Source organism: Peromyscus leucopus, chromosome 15, assembly GCF_004664715.2.
Source record: "Peromyscus leucopus breed LL Stock chromosome 15, UCI_PerLeu_2.1, whole genome shotgun sequence".
Taxonomy (NCBI): Eukaryota; Metazoa; Chordata; class Mammalia; order Rodentia; family Cricetidae; genus Peromyscus; species Peromyscus leucopus.
Window position 1 is genome coordinate 35941466 of NC_051076.1, and position 25142 is coordinate 35966607.

The window sequence follows — 25142 nt, forward strand, 5'->3', positions numbered from 1 at the left end:
GCACTCTGTTCTTCAAATCAACTTGTTTAATCAGTAGCGAAGGCCACACAATAACAGTTAGCACAGCATTTTTATTCTAACGTGCAGCATTTTTATGAACTCTGAACTTTTAAAGGTAATGTCAAACTATTTTATCTTTTAAATGCTAGCCTGTCTAAATGGTTTTTAAACTACTTATATGTCAATAAGCGATATATCTCCTCCTTTGGATGGTATCCTTGGGTTGAGAGAGATAGTGAATGGACTAATATCTCAGCCTTATGTTTTAAATATAAACTATTGTTGTCAGATAATTAAGAGTAGAACGGGAAAACAATGTGGAGAGCACTTGAATATGTGTACTGGGAAGGAGTGAGTGATTCTTAGGACATTACCTATGTGTACTTGGAAGGTGTGAGTGATTCTTAGAATATTACCTGATACAGTGTAGACAATTATTTACTAAATTAATATATAAAAATGTGTGTGTGCATGTACAATTGTGTGCACATGTTATAGTGATAACAACTGTTTATGTCTGTCTTATTGGCCAAACTCTATTCTCTATCTTATAAGTCATGTTCAGTGTTTGATACATAACACATATTCTTGAAATATATGTTGAACTAGTAAGTCACAATTTGAATAAATCAGTTAAGGTCCTTCATTTTTTTTGTTTGTTTTTTTGGTTTGTTTTTGTCTAAATGTAAGAACATAGTTGACCTATAAGTGGTTCACAGAGATACTGAAACTTCTTTAGCTGGCAATCAGTAGGCACAGGGTTGTTTTGTTTTGTTTTATGTTTTTCTAATGCCTGGCAGGCATAATTAGCATTTATCAGCAACAATATTCCAAGAGAGATAAATATCCAGAAATCCTAAGAACAGGCCAATAGAATGAAAAATTGTCCTGCCCAAGGTATCTAGTAATATCTAAGGTATCTACAATGATATGATTTAAAGTAAAGGATATTTTTTAATTGTCTGTTGTGACTCTCAAGCTGACATTAGCTCTGCTTCCTGCTAGCCTTAAGGAATGTGTCTGACTTCACTGTCCAATCCCACATGTAGAATGTAGGAATAGAGCCGCCAAGTGCTCTGGGCTGAACTCTGAACTAGGTCCCTGCTCTTCATACCAGTTCCAGCTCATGTGGTCTGGGAAATGGAATGGAACCCAGTAGTTTATCTTGGCCCCTACTGCCAAGCCCCAACAAGACAAGAAATCTCCTAAATCACATTAAAATTCTCTCATCCCACAGAGCTCTTGCTAAGGAAGGCTCTGATGATGGGTTGCTATCCTGATGACATCCATCTCTGTCACCTCAGAAACAATTATGAAAGCTTTAGGTGGGAACTCAGAGTTGCAAGTTCCCTTATGGGTCTTGATCATGGGGTAACATTTGCAGTGTGAGGACAAGTAGCCTTACCCAGTGGCAAAGGATAGTGGGTGACAGAAGCCCACAGGCCCCGTGGTTGGAGCCAGCTCTCAACTCGGTATTGCTCAACAGTGAACTCAGTGATCAAAAATCACAGTGAATCACAGCCAGACCTTGTCTGAGACACGTGTTCAAATTTGCACTGACTTGTTAGCTCCAGAATAAATGCGTAGTCTTGTCATCTAAGTTCTAGAACATTTTGTTTTATTTTACGCAGTGAAAATATTTTGTTCATGTTTGATGCTGTTGGTTTATCTGACTGTTGTTTCCTCTTGGCTCTTTCATCTAGACTCATACATGGTCCCCCTGCTCAACAGGGTAAAGGATATTAACAACTTAGTGTATACATGCAGCCATATTTTTCTCTTTAATATAAGTTTATTTTACATTGTGTGAGTGTGCCTATATGTGCTTGCATTCATATTTTAGAGAATTTTTAAATAACTTTACATTTTTCTAGTAAAAATGCAATAGCCTTTGTACATGTTGTATCTGCTTTCCGTGTGACATAAGATTTCTCTAAACCATCTCTTACAACTGTGATAGCTACATTATAGCTTTTTCGTAACCACAGACTATCTTCTGGGAATTAAGTAATTTATTCATTTCTCTATCAGTAAGCATTTGTCAAAGACAGACCCATGGTTTCAAAAACGTCAACATAAAAGAGACTCATTATATGCAATGACACCAACATAAGGATTTCAAGGGATTTATCAGCAGGGACTGCAGGATGGCACTTTTCAAAGAAGAACTGCCAGAAAGGAAAAAACTAAACTCAAAGTATCACAACTGTCCAAAGAAATAAAAGAGGTAAAGGCATTTTCAATGCCAGAAACCTGAGAGAGCTTATCCTTAGGCCTATCTTATTTTTAAAAATGCAGGGAGAACTTTCCAGTTGAAACAAAAAGCTCAGAAACAATGTGGAATTATAAAACTCCCTGATAAATATGAATAAGTATAAAATTTAAAACATAAGAGTATGGCTTGGGAGACAGCTCAGTTGGTAACATGCTTGCCTTGTAAGCATAAGGACCTGAGTTGAGTACCTAGAACTTGTGTAAAATCAATCTAGGCAGGTCATGATGTGTGGGAAATGGAGACAGAAAGATGTTTGAGGCTTGCTGGCCACAGCATAGTCTATTCAGTGAGCTCCAAACCACTGAGAGAGCCTTTATTAAAAAGAGATAGTGTTTCTGACATCCAAAGTTGTCCCCTTTATACCCACACATGTACACACACAACATACACACACACACACACACACACACGCACACACACACACACACACGCACGCACGCAGCACGCACGCACGCACGCATGCATGTGTGCACCAATAAAGTTTAATGATGTACAACTCTAACTTGTTATGTCTCAATAAAGTTTGAAGGAAAAGGAGTCAGTGCTTCTCAGGAGGTATAGAGAGATTGGAGACATGACCATCTTGATCTATCAACATATGCTGACTTGACAATGTTTCTAGCAGTGTGAACACTGGTATCAGCAGCACTTGTGACCTGCAGGAGAATCCGAGAGATGTGCCAGCTACCCTGCCTTCATTCTCTCTAGAGCATCAGCATCACCTGTTATTGCATGAACATAAACCAAGTTGTCTTAGAGAAAGACACTATGTCGCCATCAACCACATAACAGCACAGCATTTGGCATCACTTGGTAGGAAAAATAACAGAAATGATGTGACACAGCTAGCATTTCAAAGTCACAGGCACAGTGCATTGTGCAATTCAGACAAAGTTATTTAAATATATTTGGACAAGCCATTTCAACTGATAAGATGTGTGAATCTCTACCTAATTAATCTCTTTTTTGGAAGCAAGTGCTTTCTTTAAAAATCAAGTATGTTAACAAACTGTCATTATTCTACATTCAGTTACTTTTAAACAAGACCTAACATTGCCCATATGTCTGTTTTTCCACCCAGGCCAGTCACTGTACAAGTTTACTGTTTAAAGTATAGTTGTTTCTTCCTATTCTAGACTGTGAGGCATTTTGTGAACATACTCACACTGCAATGGCTCTTTTAGAAAATACATATTCAACAAACTAAGTCTCAATTTTGCAGAAATATAAATATTTGAATAAAAACAACAACTAAAGATATATGCATTAGATTACTCACAGAAAATAAAGCTTGTAAAATTACTGTTTAAAAAGGCTTCCGTTGAAGTTAGGTGCCTAACTGAGTTTAATAAATGCTTTTAAGTGCAAGCTTATCTTCACTGCTTTCTGAAGAGCTGAGTTTGACTTTGTTGACTCTGTTGACTTCTTGGCCCCTTATGTAGAACACTTCCTCATGGCTCTGACCATATGTCCCTATGCCACTTTGACCAAGTGGCAGGCAGTTTCGGATGCTGAGACCTATGTCTGTAACTAGGCAGAGAGCTTGACTGGAGGAGATGATAGCTTAGTGAAGGTCTTGAAGAATGGGCATAGTCTCCTCTCAGGTCTTTGCCTGACTGGAAGTCTCATCCCTTCTGAGCAGATAGAGTACAGTGGACACTTCTCCCACCGGAGGCCCATGAGGAGGGTAAAGTGCAATGGCAAGAGACACATTCACTTCCAAACTCTTCCCTGTGGAATTCCTTTAAAATACAGTTGCAAGCTTTGACTTTAAATCTGCTGAGGAAGGTCTCACAGAAGACCCACAACACCCTCAGCAAGATTCACTTGAATAATACAATTTTTCTAAAGCCCATGACCAGGTCTGACCTACTGGCTACTAGTAAGTCAAGGATTTTTTTTCATAGCATAGAAAAGCTATCTTCACTGCTGGTCTATCTCCAATCCAATTATGATTAATTTCCCATAGAGTTTGGAAGGTTATCTTGGGCTACCTCAAAAGACCTACAGATAAGGAAAATAAGGTAAACTTTGGAATTATACATAAGGAAATGGAATCGAGAACCATAGCAACTTGGAGAAATTGCTGCCTACGGGTGAAACTGGAGGTTGCTAACAGGAAAGCAGGTCTGAGTGACCAGAAAGGTGGCCCCAGAGACCTGCACATCATAGGAGCTGGGGTGTGTGCTCACTTGCTACAGGACCAAGGATTATCCCTTTAAGAGAAGCTCCTCCCTATTCCAATAGCACACTCCCCAACTTACCATCAGGTGCCCAGTATTTTCTCTTTCAGACTCCCCAGAAGACTTGAGGCTTAAACACACAGAAGAAAGGAAGACAAGGAAAAGGTAGAAAAAGAAAGCTATTGCAATGGGCTATAGGTAGGGGAGTCTGGGAGGTGAATGCAAAAAGGAGTGTGGAGGAGTGCCGGGTGGGTGAATGGAGTTAGGTGGTTCTTCATTCACTGTGGCTAGAAAGAACATGGCATGCCATTTAGGAAGTTGCCTGGTTTTTATTTTTCCTGGGTGTCCTAAAATAGGATTCTCATCATCTAAGTATTTTGTTTGTTTGCAGAGCTACGGAATTTTACTCAAAAAGAAAAATAGAGAAGTAGGAGTAGAATCTAAGGAAAGGAAAAGATTAGGAAGCATGATTTTCTTGGAAGAGAATGGAGTTGAGAATGAATAATAATGGGAAGATATTGTTTGAAGGCAATGGCGACTTTTGTTGAGGAAGGAAAAGGACAGACTATCTGACATATTCAGATGTAGGTGTTCCCAGTCTTATGTCAAATAAAATAGACATAAGCATACATGTATGTTGTATGTATATGTGTGTACACATGTATGTATGTAAAAGTATGTATGTGTATAAGTGTATGTATATCTGTGTGTTTCATATATAAAGATTCAAGTACCCATGAACCAATGATGTGGTTAGGCTTATGAGGTTTGCATCTGTATTGAATACACACATGTTTTTTTTTCTTTCTTGATATTATTGAAGTGATATAGCAAAACAAGTATTTCCAATGAATTGGTAATATTATAAATTACAAGTAATCCAGAGATGAATTGAAGGATGCAGGAGGATTCCATAGGTTACACACACACACACACACACACACACACACACACACACACACACACAAACTTGTTTCAAAGTTAAACAAACTTAAAATGTGAGGTTACCAAAGATCACAAGTCTTTTTTAGCTGCTTATTTGCCAAGAACCAGAAAGTACTTTGATGACTAACAGAAGTTCTGAAGTACTTTGGATAGGTTTTCATGCACGCCAAAACAAAATTTCCCATTAAACCAAAAACAAACACCAAAGTAAGGTCTCAGAAATGCTGCTGGAAATGACCTCTGCCTCGCTCCACAGGAACCCATGAAGAGGAGAGTGGCTATCGTTGGAGCCGGTGTCAGTGGCCTGGCCTCCATCAGGAGCTGTCTGGAGGAGGGGCTGGAGCCCACCTGCTTTGAGAGGAGCGATGACGTTGGAGGCCTATGGAAATTCTCAGTGAGTGTGGCCTCTGTGCAACCAGCAGGGAAGTGGAGGAGGAGGAGGCTCCAGGCCTGCATAGGTGACAGTTGTGATTCCTAGCAGGATTGGATCCCACAAAACATAAGATAGGAAGCAGGTCAGAAATAACCTCCTTGCAATTTAGCAGAAAACCAGTTGCCTTAGAGAGTTAGTTTATTTACAGAATTTGCCTCTGATAAATCACAAGAGTCACTTGGAGATTAAAAATCCATAGTCAAATACTAGGTACTTTTATATAATATAAATATACGTCTTCCTTGTTTAAAAGCTAACAGATAGGTCTTGGAGATGGCTCAGTGAGTAAAGTTTTTGGCCCCACAAGCATAAGGATCTGAGCTTGGATCCCCAGAAAATACATAAAAGTCAGGGTGCAGTGGTGTACACCTATGATGCCATGTAGTGAGGCAAAGCTATACCCATACATATGGCTACCAGACAGCCAGTCTAGCCAACTCAGTGAGCTCATGCTCAATGAGAGACTGTGCCTCAAAAAAGGAGGAAAGGGATTGAGGAAGACTTCAACTTCTGTCCTCAGCATGCTCTTGAACATGTATACATTTGTCACACAAAATAAATAATGTGTTGTGGGAAAGTTTCTCTGATCCCACCAGGACCCCGCAGTCCTGTGGCCTGCTTATAAAATAATCACTCAGAAGCTTATATTAATTTTAACTGCTTGGCCATTAGCTCAGGCTTATTACTAATTCTTGCACTTAAATTAACCCATAATTCTTATCTATGCTTAGCCACATGGTTTGGTACCTTTTCTCAGTTCTGCCTTGTCATCTTGCTTCCTCTGTGTCTGACTGGTGACTCCTGACTCAGCCTTCCTCTTCCCAGATTTCTCCTCTCTGCTTGCCCCACTTATACTTTCTACCTGGCTACTGGCCAATCAGCATTTTATTTATCAACCAATCAGAGGAACACATATTCACAGCATATAGAATGATATCACGCAGCATAAATGTTTCAAATGTGAGGTTCCAAAAGGTCATGTTAGTGATTTGGACCACAAATTTCAATTTCTCAAGTAGATTTGGTCAAGAATCAATTAGCTACAAATGTCTTAGGTTATTTCTCTACATACTGTTCCACTGGTCTAGGTGTCTGTTTTTATGCCACTACCATGCTGTTTTGGTTTCCATAGCTTTGTGGTATATTTCAGAGTCAGGGAATATGATTACTTCCAGCTTTTGGTTTTTTGTTTGTTTCTTTAGTACTGCTTTGGTTTGGTTTGGTTCAAGTCAATTGTATCTATTTGGAGTCTTCTGTCCTTCCAGAGGAATTCCAGGACATTTTTCACTAGTTTTGTGAAGAACATCATTGGTATGTTGATAGATCGAATAATAATCTGCATTGAATCTGTAAATAACTAGGGTAGTACGTACATAGTAACATCAATTCTTCCCATCTGTAAACTTCAGAGTTATTTCCATTTGCTGAGGTCTTCCTTAATCTCTTTCATGAGTTTTACAATTTTCATTGAAAAGTCTTTTACTTCCCTGGTTAAACTTATTCCTTTGTAGTTGTGTTTTTGTTTTGTTTTGAGAGGGGAATTTGTTGCTTTGTTGTTGTTGTCATTGTTTTGTTCTTTGTTTGTTTGTTTGTTTGTTTGTTTGTTTGTTTGTTTGAAACAGGGTCTCTGCATAGCCCTGGCCCTAGGTATCTAGAAACTCCCTCTGTAGACCAGGATGAACTCAAATGCACAGAGATCCACCTGTGCCTCTGCCTCCCAAATGCTGGGATTAGAAATGTGCACCACTATGTCCAGCTCCTTTGTAGTTATGTAGTTTTATAATCTCTTCCTCTTTAATCTTACTAGAAAATGAAAAGATAAGCTCTTTGGTAAATGGTACTGGAAAAACAGGAAATTCACAAATGGATTATTAAACTTGACCCCCTATACCTCTCATGCACATAAAAATAAAGCAAAAATGGTTTTAAAAACTTAAACGTAAGATCCAGAACTACTATAATTACTAGAAGAAAACAGGGGAAGCATTTCAAGACATTAATACAGGCAAAGAGAAAATGGATATGGCCCCAGCAGCACTAGATATGATAGGTGAATGGATGAAGTAAGTGTGGCACATAGTCTGAATGGAATAGTGCTTGACCTTAAAAAGAATATCATCCCATTATTTTCGGCAAAACAGTTGAAAATGGAAGTCATTGTGTTAAATTAACAAAATGTGTTCTTAAATAATTGAATGTGTAGTAGCAAATACTAAAGGCTGGGAAAGGAGAGAGATGGAGTAGACACTGGGAGTTTAGACAGCAGACACACAAAAACAAGTAGATTGAAGTAATATGCTCTATATTATAGTTTCTAGTAACCAATTATGTGGTTTTTGAATAACAGTAAAAGAGTCACCCTAGCACTCCAAACACAACGTGATGACAAGGGATAGAAAACTCGTTTCCTTAATCTGATCAACATGTATTGTACCTATTCATTGAAACATTGTGGCTCAAAATATGCACAATTATTCTGGGATAGTTAGCATATTTTTAATGATTTAAAAGATATAATTTCTAAATACTCTAGTTTAAGCACTATGGAATGCCTACATGTATATGATTTTTATATGATAGCTTACAAGGTAATACAATTAAAGTAGTAATGTTGGGAGTATGGGAGGGCACTGTGCTCTCTGGAGAAACACACTCCTGACAAAGTGCCTTTATGGAGGACAATATCATCTATTTACAATGACTATATACAATTAAAATGCTTATTTTAAAACACAAAACACTCAGTTTATTAACACAGGCAGAAAGTAGTTATATCTACTTTAAATTAAACAACTTAAATCACATATAAAATCTCTCCATTCCTGTTTCCTCCAACACATTTTGCATTACTAATACAAATACTAATTTTTTATGCATTGTATACTCATTAACAAGCCTTGACTTTTCCACTAATTGCTGCTATACACATTGCTAAACCTACTTAGTCTGTGTAATGTTACTTGTTTTTAAAGAAATTTATTTTAAAACACTTCTTTAGTATTTATGTAAGCTTGCTATTTACTAACAATGCAAGCAAAACAGTACACTAAGTTAATAACAATAATAATGTCAAAAATGAGATGCTGGGAATGTGGGTCAGTGGTAGAGTTTACAAATTAATACAATTCAGAGTTCATTCAGAAGCCTTAGGTTGAATTCCCAGCACCACAAAACCGGGCATAGTGGCTCTCACCTCTAATCTCAGCACTCAGAAGGTGGAAGCAAGAGGATCTGGAAGCTCAAGACCATTCTCAGATACACAACAAGTTTCAGGCCAGCCTAGAATACATAGGGTCAAGAGGAGGGCAGGAGAGGGCAGGAGAGGGGAGAAGAGAAGGCAGGAGAGGGCAGGGGAGGGATTAAAAAAAAAAGCAATTTAGAAGATTCAGGTGTGGAATTTGTTCTTACAAAACCCAAAACTAATGAGACAGCTACAAAAGGCAGTATAGGACACATTTTAAAGTTCATTTGATGTTTTATCACTAACTATCCATTTATCCCAAGTAGCCTATCAGCAGGTAGTCATTGAGTTCTTATTCCATCCCTGATTCAAAGCCAGAGTGATGTACTGCCCTCTCACTGCTGACCCACAGAGTAGATAAACTACTTTGACCAGGTCACAGTTTTAGCTAAAATTTCTGTTCCCCAACAGCCCTCCCCCAAACAATTAATTCATAAATTGCATTGATTTACAAGAAGTTTAATAAAGGCTCTTTTTCTATACACAACCATTTTATTAATTTTTATTTATGATTTGAAAATTGTATGCATGTATTCAGTGTATCTTGATCATATGTGCCTCATATCCACCCCCAGTTCCTCACTCCAATTCCCCCTTCCCCATTCCCAGACACATTGCCTTCTCAACTTCATTTTGTGTGTGTGTGTGTGTGTGTGTGTGTGTGTGTAATTCACTGAGTTCAGTTAGTGCTGCCTATCTGCTCATGGGTGTGGGTCATCCACAGGGGCTTGAGTAATCTACCAGTAGCCAAATACGATTTTAAAAAAAGGTAATTCTAGCCTGCATGGGTCTGCACTAGATCCTCTGCATACATGTTATGGTTGTTAGCTTGGTATTTCTGTGGGACTCCTAACAGTGAGAATGGGGGTATCTCTGACACTTTCATCTGCTCTTGCGACCCTTTTCTTCCTACTGGGTTACCTCACCCAGCCTTGATATGAGGCTTTGTGCCTAGATTTAGTGTATCTTGTTTGCTGCATTCAGTTGATAGACATGGAAGATCTTTTCTGAAGGAAACAGGGGGAGTGGATCTGAGAGGGGTGGGGAGGTTACTGGGAAGAGTGGAGGGGGGGAATGAAGTCAGGATGGGTTGAGAACAAAAAGAAAGAAGGAAAAAGAGAGAGAGGGAAGAGGGAGGGAGAAAGAAAGGAAGGAAGGAGGAAAGAAAGAGTTCCTTCCTCCTCCCAGCAGCCATTAACTGCCAATAGTTCCTCACCTTGGAGTGGGACCGCAGAAGCCCCTTCCCCAGTCCATGTTTGAATTTTTAACGGGCTTGACCTTGTGTGGGTCCCGTGCAGGCAACAACACCTGCTGTGAGTTCAACAGCAGCATGTGTGCAACAGCCATGTCCTGTCCAGAGGACATCTTTTCACAACACCCTTCTCCATCCCCTGATGTTCTTTCTACCCTTTCTTCTACAACATTCCCTGAGCCTTGAAGAGGGGGGAGGTCTCTACAGCTGTCCCACCTACAGCTGGATTCTTTTTATTTTGCTACCATGCTGGTGCTCAAAACATTTCAGATTTGGGATTTTCAGGTTGAGAGGCTCTATGTGAATCAATGTATCCCTTATTTTTTTCCTCTTCCCTAGCAATATCATTTCTATTAAGCTTTCTAAATTCACTGGAAGCTACATATTTCTTCAATGCCTCAAAAATCGCATGCAGACTAGCCATGTGCATGAGTCACATGAACAGCAGAAAACTCGGGTCCCGTTTCAAAGTCTCATTCCTTTTTGAAACAAACGAAATAGCTAATTTGTCCCTTGACAATAAACAAACTTCAGTCATGCTAGTGATAGTCATTGGCATGATCTAATATTCCAGTGTTTACTAAAAGGTCATAACCCAGGCACCCATCAGCTTTGAATTACATGACACCTATTGAGAACTTTCTAATGATCTACATGTTTCTCTACAAACTCACAACCATCCATAGAGATCTGCAATTTAATCTTTCATCACAAAGCTTAAGGTCCAATCCAGACAGCTTACTGATTTCTTGTTTATGGAAGTGCTGAGAAAGACATATTTCATCTAGACCTATAGAGCATTCACAACATACCTTGGAGGTTTTAGAGATCCAAGCAAAGTTTCAGCTCTTTTATCATTGTCTTTACACTATTTTTTTTTTAATTTAATGCCTGGGCTGAGGATCTAGTTCAGTCAGTAAAGTGCTTCTTTTGCAAGTGTGAGCATCTGAGTTCAAACCTCAGCACCCAGGTTTGTAATCCAAACACTGTGAGGCAGAGGCAGAAGGATTCCTGGAGCTTTCTTACAAGCCAGCCTAGCCTTATCAGTGAGTGGATGGCTCTTAAAGAACACGCACCTGAGGTTGAACTACACACACACAGAGAGAGAGAGAGAGAGAGAGAGAGAGAGAGAGAGAGAGAGAGAGAGAGAGAGAGAGAGAGAGAATAGGGGACACATTTGCATATGGACACACAGATATACTCCACCCATAAACAAGCATATATATTTTTTATTTAGTGTCTTTAATTCACCTCACATATACGTTCAGGCACCATCTGCAACAAAAAGGTTCTAAGATGTGCTTCTGCATAGAATCTACTTTGGTGGTCATTACCTCTACCAATTTTATTCTACACTGTTACTTGAAAGACATTTGAAACTCCAGGCCAACTAAAACAAAGTCTTTGATTGGTTGGTTGGTTGGTTGGTTGGTTGGTTGGTTGGTTGGTTGGCTTGATGGGGCTGTTTTGTTGTTATTGGTGGTGGTGGTGGTGGTGGTGGTAGTGGTGGTGGTAGTGGTGTGTGTCTGTGTGTCTGTGTGTGAGTTTCCTAGTGTATGGCTACAGATGAGAACCAGTATACAATGTCCTGATCTGATCTTTGCTAAGTCTTTTTTTCTTCGACTTTTCTTTCTTCTTTCATCATCACTTAGTACCTCCTTTAGAATTTTTAGCACAATTCTGTAACTTCCCCATTAATATGGGTAACCCTGCTGAAGAGAGGGGGAAGGATTGTAGGAGCCAGAGGGGTCAAGGACATTATAAGAAAACCCACAGAAACAACTAACCTGGCTCATAAGAACTCACAGAGTCTGAACCAGGCCCTAAATATATAAATATATAGGTGACCTAAGCCCTCTAAATATATATGACAATTGTGTAGCTTGATCTACTTGTGGGACTCCTAACAATGGGAGAAGTGGCTGTCCCTAATGCTTTGGCTGGCTCTTGTGAACCTATTCCTCATACTGGATCATCTTGCCCAGCCTTAATACAAGGGGAGGTGCTTAGTCTTACCACAACTTGACATGCCATGCTTTATTGATACCCATGGGAGGCCTGTCCCTTTCTGAACAGAAACAAAAGAGGATGTGATTAAGGGTGAGCAGAGGGAAGGGGGGAGGGATGAGAGGAGAGGAAGGAGAGAAACTGTGGTCAGGATGTAAAATAAATAAATTAATTAATTAAATTAAAAAATATTACCAATGCAAACATTTCTATATTTCTACAAGTTGAAACTCTGCTACCTACATAAATGCTCATTAGGCAGGCAATGCTCATAAATTCAATATGCTTGGTTCAAAATAAGCAGTACGAACTTTATATTCAATTTTGAGAGATTAGGATTTAAAATGCTCACATTTACAAATCTTATAGATAGAGCCAATTGCCTATCACTGTTTTTGCAAATCAAATTGACTGCTAGTTGCTCATGTTCATGAGTTGGTGACATAGTGAAATCCTGTGGAGTTGAGCTATGAAAACAGCCATCACCATGTTATATAAATTAAAATTCTAGTTGTGTACTTCTAAAAGGAAACGAAGAAGTTGTTTCCCTTAAAAGAAAATAGATTAAATATGTGCTTCCACATTCTAAATCGCCTTGGTAAATTGTTTAGGGCAAGTTCATATTTACTTATCATCTTATCAGATTCACTAGTGGGTAAAGGACAATTCAACTTACTACAATGACTTGGAACTGAATATAAACAAGAACTGTATACTCACTTACCAATCTTCCTCCATCTGGAAATTTCATTCACAGGACCATACAGAAGAGGGCAGGGCTAGCATTTACCGATCAGTCTTCACCAACTCTTCCAAAGAAATGATGTGCTTTCCAGACTTCCCCTATCCTGATGACTTCCCCAACTTTATGCATAACAGCAAGCTCCAAGAATACATCGTTTCATTTGCCAAAGAAAAGAACCTTCTAAAATACATACAATTTGAGGTAAGGTGCTATCCGCCAAGCAGTGTCAGACAGAGCAATCAGGAAGTCCATGGCGGTGGCTCTTTTCCCACCTTTCCCCTAGGGTCCCTTTCTTTCATCAATATTTTTAACAGTTTGCTTTTTCTAATTGTAGATTGGTGAACACTATTTTTCTCTCATGAATCTGTCATAAATATGCAACTATACCACATATAGTTCTAACATCAAAATGGCAACAACTTAGAAACCAGTAACAAAAAAACAGATACAAAATATCCATGGGTTTGTAAATTTACTTTCTAAATAGTCCCTGTGTCAAAAAGAAGTTTAATGGAAAAAAATACAAAACATTTAGAACTAGATATTAGTTAGACTTTTTGTGTAAAGCATAGAAAGCCATGCTTTTGTGAGACCATAAATGTAACCATTTGCAGTAAACAATGAAAAATATTTAAAAACAAGCCGAAGAAGAACACACACACACACACACACACACACACACACACACACACCTATACACATACATACACAATCTAATGTTCTTATTTCTTCTGAGGGACTTTTAAATTCCTTAAGAAATCAAAATCCTTACTAATTAAATGATTTTATTAAGACCAATCTACTATTAGCATATTAAAGTAGGCTTTCTCTCTGCATTCCTTAGACATTTGTAACCAGTATAAATAAATGTCCTGATTTCTCAACTACTGGCAAATGGGAAGTTACCACTGAAAAGAATGGTAAAACAGAAACAGCCATCTTTGATGCTGTAATGATTTGTTCTGGGCATCATGTGTACCCCCACCTACCAAAAGACTCCTTTCCAGGTAAGACTGAAATTGAGGAAGTCATCTACACATCTGTTGAGAATAAACATCTTAGTGATGTCTATTTTAGTCTACTTTCTCATGCAAGTAACAGAATGCCTGGCGATTGAGACATTGTAGGGAAAAGAGATTTGGCCCATAATTACAGGCGCTGGCAAGTCTAAAGAGCATGGGGCTAGCCTTCTAGCAAGGGCATTCCCCGCACCCTGCCCCAGTTGCATCACGGCATGGTAAGGAAGTGGAAAAAGAACTAGCCCTGTCCAGCAGCTGAGGATTACAAAGTGAGAAGGCAGCTAGAGGGATTCAACAGGCAGGCTTGCTCTTTTTAGAGCTAAAAAGTTACTGCTCTCGTGTAACCAAACTCCTCCACCCTCCTTTCCAAGGGTGGTGTCCTCAAAGACCAACTTACTTCCCAGTTGCCACCACCTCTTAAAGCTTTATATCCACACCAAGCTGGCAGCACATGTACCTCTGGGGAATAGACTCAAGCCATCCCCAAACTGCATTAATGTCTTTTTAATTAAACTACAAACAGACAGATTAAAATACATTTCTGTTATATATAATTTATTAAGACTATTACATTTTCTTATTTTGTGACCACTAAATATTTTATTGTTTTATTTTAATAGAAATCAAATTGATTCATATATTTCTCATTTTTCACTCAGGACTGAACCGTTTTAAAGGCAAATGCTTCCACAGCAGGGACTACAAGGAACCAGGGATGTGGAAGGGAAAACGAGCCCTGGTGATTGGCCTGGGGAACTCAGGCTGTGACATTGCTGCGGAACTCAGCCACACAGCTCAACAGGTACCGTATCCCACACACTCCACAGACAATCTTAAAGGAACAGAAACAGTTATTATCCTTTATTATCCTTTGCAAACCATTATAGAATGGGATGGCATGTGAAAACCAAGGGATATTTCACATACCTCAGCTTCCTAGGTAACAAGTGGGATTTGAAATTGCTTTATAGGTATCATTAGTGATGTTTCCTACCCAACAAGCTCCTTGAGACATTTGATACCTGGTGTGTGTGTGTGTGTGTGTGTGTGTGTGTGTGTGTGTGTGTGTGTAATCACTTCTTCTAAAACTAGTTGACTTTAGGTTAAAGCTATGACTGAGACACTTCTGGGTTTCTGGTCTCCTCATCAATGAAACAGATAAACACCAAGCCAATTTAGAAATGAGAATGTGACATAGTTAAAACCTGATTTGGTCAATATTGACAGAGAGCTGCATGCATTCAATCTCTGGTTATTTCTTGTTCTGGGCACTTGCCTAGGTATTGGAGAAAGAATGTTGAACTAAACACACATACCCCTCACTCTTGAACTCCAAGATATTAACTAAGTAAATGCTCTAATGTGTAAACTATGATTGCGGAAAGTGCTAGCAAGAAAAACAAAGCCCAGGTTCCATGTGATTAATAGGGGTGACCTGCTCCCCATGTGGAGGCAAAGACCCCTGGAGACGATGACACATGAGAACCAGAAGTTGAGAAAAGCACAGTATCAGAAGAGGTCTCCAGGTAGAGTGTCTTGAAGTGAGAAACTTGGTGTCTCAAAAACTGACAAAAGGCGTCTTGGCTGCATCTCGGTGGGTTTAGGAAAGAAGGGTGAAAAGGGAGACTGAAAGGAGGATGGAGGGGAGTGATGAAGATCCCCTTAGGGTGTGACTTTCAATAAATGCCATCTCCTCACTTTGAAAGATTCATTAAAGGTTGCTTTTCCAGAAGTCCAAAGGCAGGAATCTTATTTCCAGATGTTAGTCCTTCTGATGTCATATACTACTGATAAGGTCCCTGAGCATCCCAGTATGTTTCTAGTTTTACTCCATGATATTATTGTCAAGATGTATGATGATCATGTCAGGACAAATGGCATAAAAATCTATTCCTATGCCCTGTCCACACACTGCACTTGACAAGCAGGAGGCATGCAAAGAAATGAACCACATGACCTTCTTTCTTAAGAGGTCATACAATCTAGTCAACACACACACACACACACACACACACACACACACACACACACAAAATGGCACACATAGACAATCTCAAGAGATAAGCAAAATGCATGACAACGGTGTAAGAGCTAGCACTGGAATAAAAGATAAATGGATGATTCCGACACTAAATGCCTACAACATTCCAGACTCAGAGGCAACACAACGGAGATGGTCCTGAACCCATTTTTGAAAGAGAAATATAAATATATATATATAAATATATATAGTTGCAATAGTTGCAGAAGCTGTTCTTAGAAAGGGGAATGATAGCAAAGCATGAAGACAGGAATCAGTACTGTGTATTTGACAAATACTGACTCGTCTTGCTGAAATAAAGGTTCTTAATATCAACAATGGATATAATCCATCACGGTGCTTTAATGCTCCCACATAAGTGAGTGCCTTCGACTGTAGGTAAAGAGTCATTGAATCTTACTTTTCCCATTTGGGGAAAAAAGATAATTGAAGACAGAAATATCAGCAACTTCTTAGAAAGCTCAGAGGAACTTAAGATCGGAGCGGGAGAAAACAAGAAAAATAAAATTCAGAGCTTCAGATCCAAGAGCAGAGCAGCTACAGGAACTGAGATAGGAAAGAAAGGTTGGAGTCCCAGTGAGCAATCTTCTCAAAGACTTCAGTGCAGAACTGAAAAAAAAAAACATGGATTATTCATAAGTAAAAGTATATCGTTTAAGGTTTTCGAACTAAGAGCAATAGGATGAACCAGGGTGATAAGATATTTATGTCTGCATATGGAATGAATTACAGGGAAGAAAACCAATTTCTGAAGCTCTCAAGGTACATTTCTTATCTAGCTAGTTTCTTGCATAATGGGCATAATGGCATTACATAATTTAAAACGAAAAGAAGAAATAAATAGAAGAAACCTAAAGACTTACTGTTAGGAATTAATGGAGAGAAAGGAAAGGATTTACTGATCACATTATATGTGAGGTGATATCAGCCATATGGCACAGGTTATCATGCTGAATTGATCTCATGAAAATCTGAAGGGGTAGATGATGTTCCTTTCTGGTTTAGAAGAGGGGAAACAAGATCAGTGAAGTTAAAGTAATCTTCCCTGTGTCACATCGAGGTAGGAGGGCCAGGATTTGTGCCTATGGTGTCCTGATCGCAATTTGCTTGCCTTATTTTATACCAATGCCTATTTGGGGATCATAACTGCTTCTCTGTAGCTATCAGTAGTTGGATAAGCACCCAGAGAAATATGATTGGAAGTCATACTGACTGTCACCTGTGCTAAGTAAGACATGACTGAAATAAGCTGGTTCCTGTCATCAGCAACAGGGTAGCCAACTTTTAGAAGCATATTAGAGCAGAGGAAGCTTGTCTAAAAGTACTCTTGGAGTCAATATCTCCCAGGAAGGAAAGATAGCTTCTTTTTGCCTTATGCTTAAGCTTTGATGGACTTATGGATATGAACCAAGCTGAAACGAGGGTCCTACATGGACCAATCAGTGAATTCAGAAAACCCAGAAAGGAAATAAGACCTGAGTGGAGCCCATTTCTTTAGTCAAAACAATTATCTTTAGGGGGTCTGGCAGCTGAGGGATTCCTACTTCCTCCTGGTAAAAGAAAACAACAAAACAAATAAAGAACAAAACTAAAAACCCAAGAGCAAGAGTAACAAGCCCATTCCCATAGGGAGATATAGAGGGCATCTTACAATATGCACTACATTTAGCATTTGTATTTTTAAGGTCGTCATCAGCTCCAGAAGTGGATCTTGGGTGATGAGCCGAGTCTGGGATGATGGCTACCCCTGGGACATGTTGGTGATCACTCGATTTCAAACTTTCCTCAAGAACAACTTACCCACAGCCATCTCTGACTGGTGGTACATGAGGCAGATGAATGCAAGATTCAAGCACGAAAACTATGGCTTGATGCCTTTAAATGGGTAATGTGGACTAAAACACAATGTGCCTGCTAACATTTACTTCCATGTCAACAACCCTTGATGTGTGTTGCAACCTCAAAATAAATCAAAAAATATTCATGAAGTAATCACACCTCCTGTATCAAAGGATAAAGAACTGCAAATATTGGGAATGATTTCCACATAACCTTCATACCAGATTTGTACACCTAGAAAGTTAGGTAACACTGAAGCAATTAGTACCCATAGTAACAGTAATAAAAATAAACTTGTTTTAAGCACTTCATATATTACCAGAGTCTTACCTATCCTCTCCTTTAGGCTCTGGCATATGACCTACACCCACACAACTATGAAGAGGGCTCTGTTTGTTCTCCTGCTTTTCTAAGAAAACTGAAGTACAATAGAATTAATAATGTTACCAAAGTCCCACATTCAGGAAGTAGAAGCAACCTTCAGTATAAACCACATCTGCTGATTCAAGGTCCTTTGTTTTTTAATCTATAAAACTTGGTGACTTCACACTTAATGTCAAAGTGGAGTACTCTTTTCTCAACCCCTTCAAAGAATGCTCTCACTCTACCAGGTCTACATGAATCTTGCATCTCTTCAACATTGCATACAAATCCCAAACTTCTTACAAATTCATTAACTCAGCAAATACAAATGAAGTATTTACTGTGTCAGGTCCCAAGTAAGTGTTTGTGGATATATCAGGGTCTAGAACAAGCAGAATCCTGTCCTACTAGAGTACACTCTTAGTAGCCATAAACATACAATAAATGTTTAGTAGAAAGCTGTGTGTTATAGAGAATACAATGCAGGCTAGGGGGATGAAAATGCCATAAAGACAGTTTTTAAGAGGGTTCTTGAATTAGGTTCAAACTCTAAGTTAAATTCTATGCCATCTCTTGAAAGAGGAGTGTAGATGCAGAAGGATAAAAGGGGGCTGAGTTCAGCAATCAGGTGGGAGAAGAAAAGAGCAGCAGGGAACACTGAGCGAAAATAGTCATGTTAGGAAAGGAACTAAGAAAAAGTAATGATCTTTGAAGACAGACAGTGTTTCAGGAGGGAAGACGCAATTAACTAAGTCAAGAGTTACTAGTAAGTTCAAGAAAATAATTGACCCTTCTGCTTTATTCTAATAGCCTTGGCAAATGCAGTCTCAGTGAGGCTGGGGTGCTTAATGACTGAGGGCACTGAGTTTAATACAACTGGCAGGTAAAAAGTGCAGTTGAATCTAGCACTTTTCCCACCAGAATTCCACCTAATCTCACTGCCTCAGTTTCTCTTCCTGCAGCTTCTTCTCCTGTCTTGGCCATACATAAACAGCCCTTTCCTTCCATGCTATTCAAGTTCATTGTCAACTTCCGAATAATCCATATGTATAGAGATTTTACTAATCAAAAATAAGGATCTCTTTTCAGATCCCCAGGGGCCAATGCTTCAAATTATTCTCCCCTTCTTCTAGCCTTCTCTAAGTTCCCAGGAGCATTTTCTTTGACCTAAGTGGTGCAATTACTTCATGTGGCTCACATTTCACTACTCTGTGGAAACTCAGGTGTAGTCCTCTCATGTTTTCCTTTCACCCTTTCAAGTCTATCTTACCATGACCAGTTTGGAAAATAAGAATAGAAGTTAACACTGTTAGTTAGTGCTTTGTCTGTGCTACAGCCTACAAAATCCCTCATATTATTCAGATCTCCCTGTGATCTAAGATACATGACATTGTCATTCCAGAAGAGAAAAGTGAGATATGGGGAATTCAAGAGGACTGAATCTTCTCAATTTCATGGGTAATAGGAAGTAATGAAAGACTTCAGATACCAGGTACATTAGAACTTTTCTGGACATAGGCATGATAGCAACTTCTCCTACTTCCTACATTCATATAAGGTTTATTCTTCACATGCATTAGTGATATTCCATAGCTTAGGGAAAACTCTTTGATTGTTGTGTTCCTTCCTTCACAATTGGTATAAAGACTAAGACAAGAGGGGGGGGCATGTTACTGTTACAATGACCAGTCTCTTCTGTCCATACAGAACCCTCAGGAAAGAGCCTGTGTTCAATGATGAGCTCCCAGCCCGCATCCTGTGCGGCACTGTGACCATCAAGCCTAACGTAAAGGAGTTCACAGAGACCTCTGCTGTCTTTGAGGATGGGACTGTGTTTGAAGACATTGACTGTGTCATCTTCGCAACAGGCTATGGTTATGCCTACCCCTTCCTGGATGACTCCATCATCAAAAGCAGAAACAATGAGGTCACCTTGTACAAAGGCATCTTCCCTCCTCAGCTGGAGAAACCAACCATGGCAGTGATTGGCCTTGTCCAGTCCCTTGGTGCTGCCATCCCCACAACTGACCTGCAGGCACGCTGGGCTGCACAAGTAATAAAGGGTAAGTGGGCCAAAAAGTTCAACAATGGATGCTAATGAGAGCACTTTTCAGAATCTAAGTAATAATCCTAATTAAGAGACCTATCCAGCGTTGTGAATTTGTAACTCTATTTCCATTGGTGCTGTACTCTATAAGCAATTTGAAGCATGTGGCACTAGGTTATCGTATGAAATGGTATGATATTATTAGGAGATTTTTGCTGCTTCTGATTCTTGGGAGCTGACAATTACCTGAGATCATTCAATAGACAAGAACTCCAAGAGTTCATGGTCCTAACAGCATGGCAACATTAAATTTAATTGAAAACACAATTAAATTGTGATTTCAAACTGAATAGAATTACATTACTTGAAAGGGTGATAGGGAAGGATAGTTCCAGGCCAATCTCCAGTCAGCCGCAGATATCTACAACCAGGGAGAGCACAGACTCCAGGAAGGCAGCGGCTCTTCTGTGCTATTTTCTTCTCCGCAGTGTGTTAGTGAAGGACAAGCAGTGGTTGACTTGAGACAGGAAGTACAAGATGTGAGAGGTGTTTAATCTCTAAGATACGAGAGTACATAGTATTCATGTTTTCAAAAGGAAAAGGAAACAACAGACTTGATTAGGGTAAGGCGCGGAAGGAAGGCAGCAGAGCTGAGATCAGAGTCACAGTAACAGATGAATGATCAGAGTCACAGTAACGAATGAATACAGCTGTGAGCAGCCACAGATCATGAAAACACATAGAGCCATAATTAAAGAAAAAACAGAGATGTCAGAGTATACTGAGCAAAGTTTAGTTGAACCTTAAGTTATGAAACTTTTCGATGGGGGAGTTTTAGCAAAGTTGGCTCCTTTCCAAGCCATAGCTAAAGCTTCTAGTGCTACCCTGACTTGCTGGGGGTTTACAGAGTCTCCCTTTCCTGTTGAAGCTTAGAGTGGGTATACACGGCCCTGTACAGCCTGGGCCACCGGGCTGCTACCTATTTCAGCATGGTCCTACTCAGCAGTGATCTCCCTGGGTCACATTTGCCTCTACCTGCTCAGGAGGTGGCCTCAGAGGCCTAAGTGACTCCGGCAAAGCAGCAGCACCTCAGGGAGACTGGACTTAAAGGGAGATCACTAACTCTCTGTGAGGACAAGAGTTGTAACTTTGGCTCTGAGAAAAGAAAATAAGGGAAGAAAATAAAACAAAAAGGGGAAGCGGGGAAGGAGATGACTCAGTTGACATGGGTGCTCGATGCCAAGGCTGACAAACCTGGGCTCCACTCTGAGGACCCACAAGGCAGAAGGATAAAACTGACACAACTGACTTCCACGAGTTGTCCTCTGACCACCACCACCACCACCACACCACACACACACACACACACACACACACACACACACACACACACACCACGATACCTGGGTATGTATGCATTCACAGACACAATGTAAATAAGTAGACTAACAAGTTGTAAGAATAATCTTGAAAGAGGAATGCAAAGTGGGCAACTGACAGGAAATTGATGGAAAAGGCAAATGCTTAGATTATAAGAAATGGGCAATTGAACAAACAACTTAGTTTGGGAGAATCAGTGCTACAGCTAAGGGCAGAGGATTAAGTTTAGTGATAAGCACTTGCCTAATGAGCACAAAGCCCTGGATTTGGTTCACAGCACCCAGAAAAGAAAAAATCAGAACCCCAAGACAGAAGAACCAATTTCAAGCAACCTGATGGTGGGAGTGAGTTGGCTTATGAACACATTTCCCACCTCCCAGTCTCTTTACCTGCACCTGGTTAAGACAGAGCCCAGGGGCTATAATGAGGCCATGTTGACAAAAGCTGTCCAATGATGCTGTAAGGGTTGCAAGATTGGTGAGTTCAACAAGTCACTGCTAAGGGTGAGCAGTCATCTTTGAGATAAATTCTAATCTCATTCAAAAGTCATTCCAGCATTGCCAAAGAAATTATCCTACAATATATTTTAGTCTGTGTTTCAGAGACCCATATTAGCTTATATGAGCCTAAAATCCTGAGGGAGTTTCAAATGGCATCTTATCACCTGGCACTCCCCATATCCTGGACAGTCCATCATCTCAGTCACTCTTAACATCTCTTGTTTCTCCACCAAGAGAATTGGGGGTTTACTGAGTTCTCACCTTATCTGCTGAAATCCCCTTCTCTGGCAAAGCAAGACTGAATTCCCTAAGGAGATTTTTTTTCCTTGAATCTTGAAATAAAAATCAGAGCAGAGAGATGGTTCCATAAATAAAGTACTTATCATGAAGGCATGGCAGCCTGAGTCCAGATCCCCAACGCCCATGTGAAAATTCCACATACATCAGTGCCTGCCTGGACCCTAGTACTGGGGGCAGTGGGTGGATACAGGAGGGCACCTGTGATTTGCTGGCTAGCTTGTCTAGTCAGCTGGTGAGCTTTGTGTTCAACAGCAGACCATCCATATCTCAAAAGCTAATGTAGGGAGCTGTAGAGAAGGGTGCTTGAGATTGACCTCTGACCTCTGCTCATTCTCTCTGTCTCTGTCTTTCTCTGTCTCTATGTGCTCCCCCCTCTCTCTCATATATCCCTCTATCTATCCCTCTGTCTGTCTATCTATCTATCTATCTATCCCTCTATCTATCTATCCATCTATCTTTCTGTCTGTCTTACACACAACACACATACAGACATATGCAAAAAGATACACACACACTCCATACACACAAAAAATCTGAAAAATAATTACCATTCACCTGCATTAGACTATAATTTATAGAAAATATTCTTTAAAATATGATTGAAAGTTTATGATATAGGTCTTCAATTATTATTAAACATCCGATATCTTTAAGAACCAAGATAAGAAGATAATTCCCTACTAGACTTTCGTTATTGTGACAAGTGTTCGGAGAAGAGTGGGAATCCTTCATCAGTCTGAAAACCATCACCTACTAATTTGCTCAAAACTTTGTTTTGCTGAACAGCAAAAAGTCAAAATGAAAATAGGACCAGTAAGAGGGCTCCGTGGGTAAAAGTGCTCGCCTCCAAAGCCTGATGACCTGGATTTGATCCCTGGAACTTAGTGAAAGGAGAGAAGTGACTCCAGAAAGTTGTCCTGCGACCCCCATGCCTGTGCCATGGCATGAATGCATGCGCACACGCACAGAAAAAATAAACATTTTTAAAAGTGAAAATATAACATGACTCATAATTCACTGAGAATGAAAATACTGGAGTACCCCTATGCTGGATTCATGAAACAATCATTTTTGCCCTTTCTTCTTTTTCAGGAACATGCATTTTGCCTTCTGTAAAAGACATGATGGATGATATTGATGAGAAAATGGGGAAAAAACTCAAATGGTAAGAGCTTTATATTGTAGATATATAATAATGTAGATCTAGGATTTGCATAGAAAACCAGGATTTTTTGTCAATATTTGAAACTGATTTCATCTTAAATGATCCTTCATAAAGTTAACAGAGTGAAAGCTATGTGCCACATTCTTCCATCCAAGAATCATTAGTGGAGATCTTCACGCCTGCCACTGCATTGGGTCCCACTCGGTGCAAGGTGCAGAGTGAGACTAAGGATCCTCATTGTATTTTGTCCCCGTTTGCCCTGTCTTCTGCAGTACATCCCAGAAAAGACATGCAAAAGTGATGGACTCAGAGTAACCCTGTTCTCTAGCCCAGAAATCTTTCACAAGGTAGATGATACTTCAAGTAGATGCTTTAAATGAAATTGACTCAGCGGCATGAGAATTAACCTAGAAAACTAGACTCCATTCCTGAACTGTCACTCATTAGCTCTGGGCTGCAAATGAATAACTTCACTTGAGCAAGAGACAATTATCCATTTGCTCACAGGGACACGAACGTTCTCCACTGCTCTGTAGAGTTGAAGAATTTATTTCCAAATGAGATATGAAATATTCCCCTCAATAACACAAGAGAACAACTGCCCCTGATAGACATGAGCCGCCTTCCCTCTTCCTGCTTCTGCGAAGTATGTGTGTCACAGAAGTCTCTCCTCTCCATTTCTAGGTTTGGCAACAGTGAGACCATCCAGACAGATTATATTGTTTACATGGATGAACTGGCCTCCTTTATTGGAGCAAAGCCCAACATCCTACAGCTGTTTCTCAAGGATCCCAGGTTGGCCATCGAAGTGTTCTTTGGCCCTTGCAGCCCCTACCAGTTCCGGTTGGAAGGTCCAGGGAAGTGGTCAGGAGCCAGGAATGCCATCCTAACCCAGTGGGACCGGTCACTGAAGCCTATGAAGACTCGTGTTGTTAGTGGTGTTCAGAAGCCTTGCTCATACTTTCATTTGCTCAGGCTCCTTGCGGTTCCTATTCTGCTCATTGCTGTTTGCCTTGTGCTCATCTGATTGGGATTCCCTCTAGAATCTCAGGTAGTCACTGACAATAACAAGGCAGGATCTTTCCTATTTAAAAATTAAGATTTTCATACCTATTCCTTTCCTGTTCAAGTTCATTTGGCAGGACACAAAGGCATTAATTAGTAAGCAAGACAGTGTTTGCTCTGGTCTTGTAAGTAAGCCTCTTTCAGAATCATACTGGTTTTCAGAGGTTGTAAGTCAGTTCTCTCTAAGTTTCACTAACACTTTGTAAGGAGAGCTATGTTTTTATGTCCAACTTGAATCATTTTCTGAAACAATTGCAAGTGGTTCCTTTTCTCTTTCAAATAATGCTTGAAAGATATACTTCAAATACAAACAATGAATAAAATAGAGCATTTAGAACATAA

General features: G+C 39.7%; 1 protein-coding gene across 4 annotated transcripts; it reads left to right on the plus strand.

Moving 5' to 3' along the window:
• LOC114689956 (dimethylaniline monooxygenase [N-oxide-forming] 3) lies at positions 1 to 25142 on the plus strand. 4 transcript variants are annotated; one of them, XM_037211321.1, is made up of 10 exons: positions 19 to 115; positions 4546 to 4623; positions 5660 to 5797; positions 13094 to 13282; positions 13926 to 14088; positions 14760 to 14902; positions 17827 to 18026; positions 20051 to 20406; positions 23663 to 23735; positions 24420 to 25142. In XM_037211321.1, the coding sequence occupies exons 3-10, from the start codon at positions 5666 to 5668 to the stop codon at positions 24760 to 24762; spliced, it is 1599 nt and encodes a 532-aa protein (XP_037067216.1). In that variant the 5' UTR covers positions 19 to 115; positions 4546 to 4623; positions 5660 to 5665; the 3' UTR covers positions 24763 to 25142. The 4 variants fall into 4 exon arrangements, with proteins under 4 accessions (XP_028720262.1, XP_037067216.1, XP_037067217.1 ...); XM_037211322.1 differs by having other exon boundaries at positions 24 to 115; positions 4554 to 4623; XM_037211323.1 differs by having other exon boundaries at positions 27 to 115; positions 4569 to 4623.

Excerpts from the sequence above, each read along its gene's own strand:
- LOC114689956 (XM_028864429.2), top strand. The coding sequence starts at position 95 with ATGAACTCTGAACTTTTAAAG. Across the intron at positions 13,283-13,925 it reads TAAAATACATACAATTTGAG|ACATTTGTAACCAGTATAAA; the intron begins GTAAGGTGCTAT and ends TGCATTCCTTAG. Across the intron at positions 14,089-14,759 it reads ACCAAAAGACTCCTTTCCAG|GACTGAACCGTTTTAAAGGC; the intron begins GTAAGACTGAAA and ends TTTTTCACTCAG.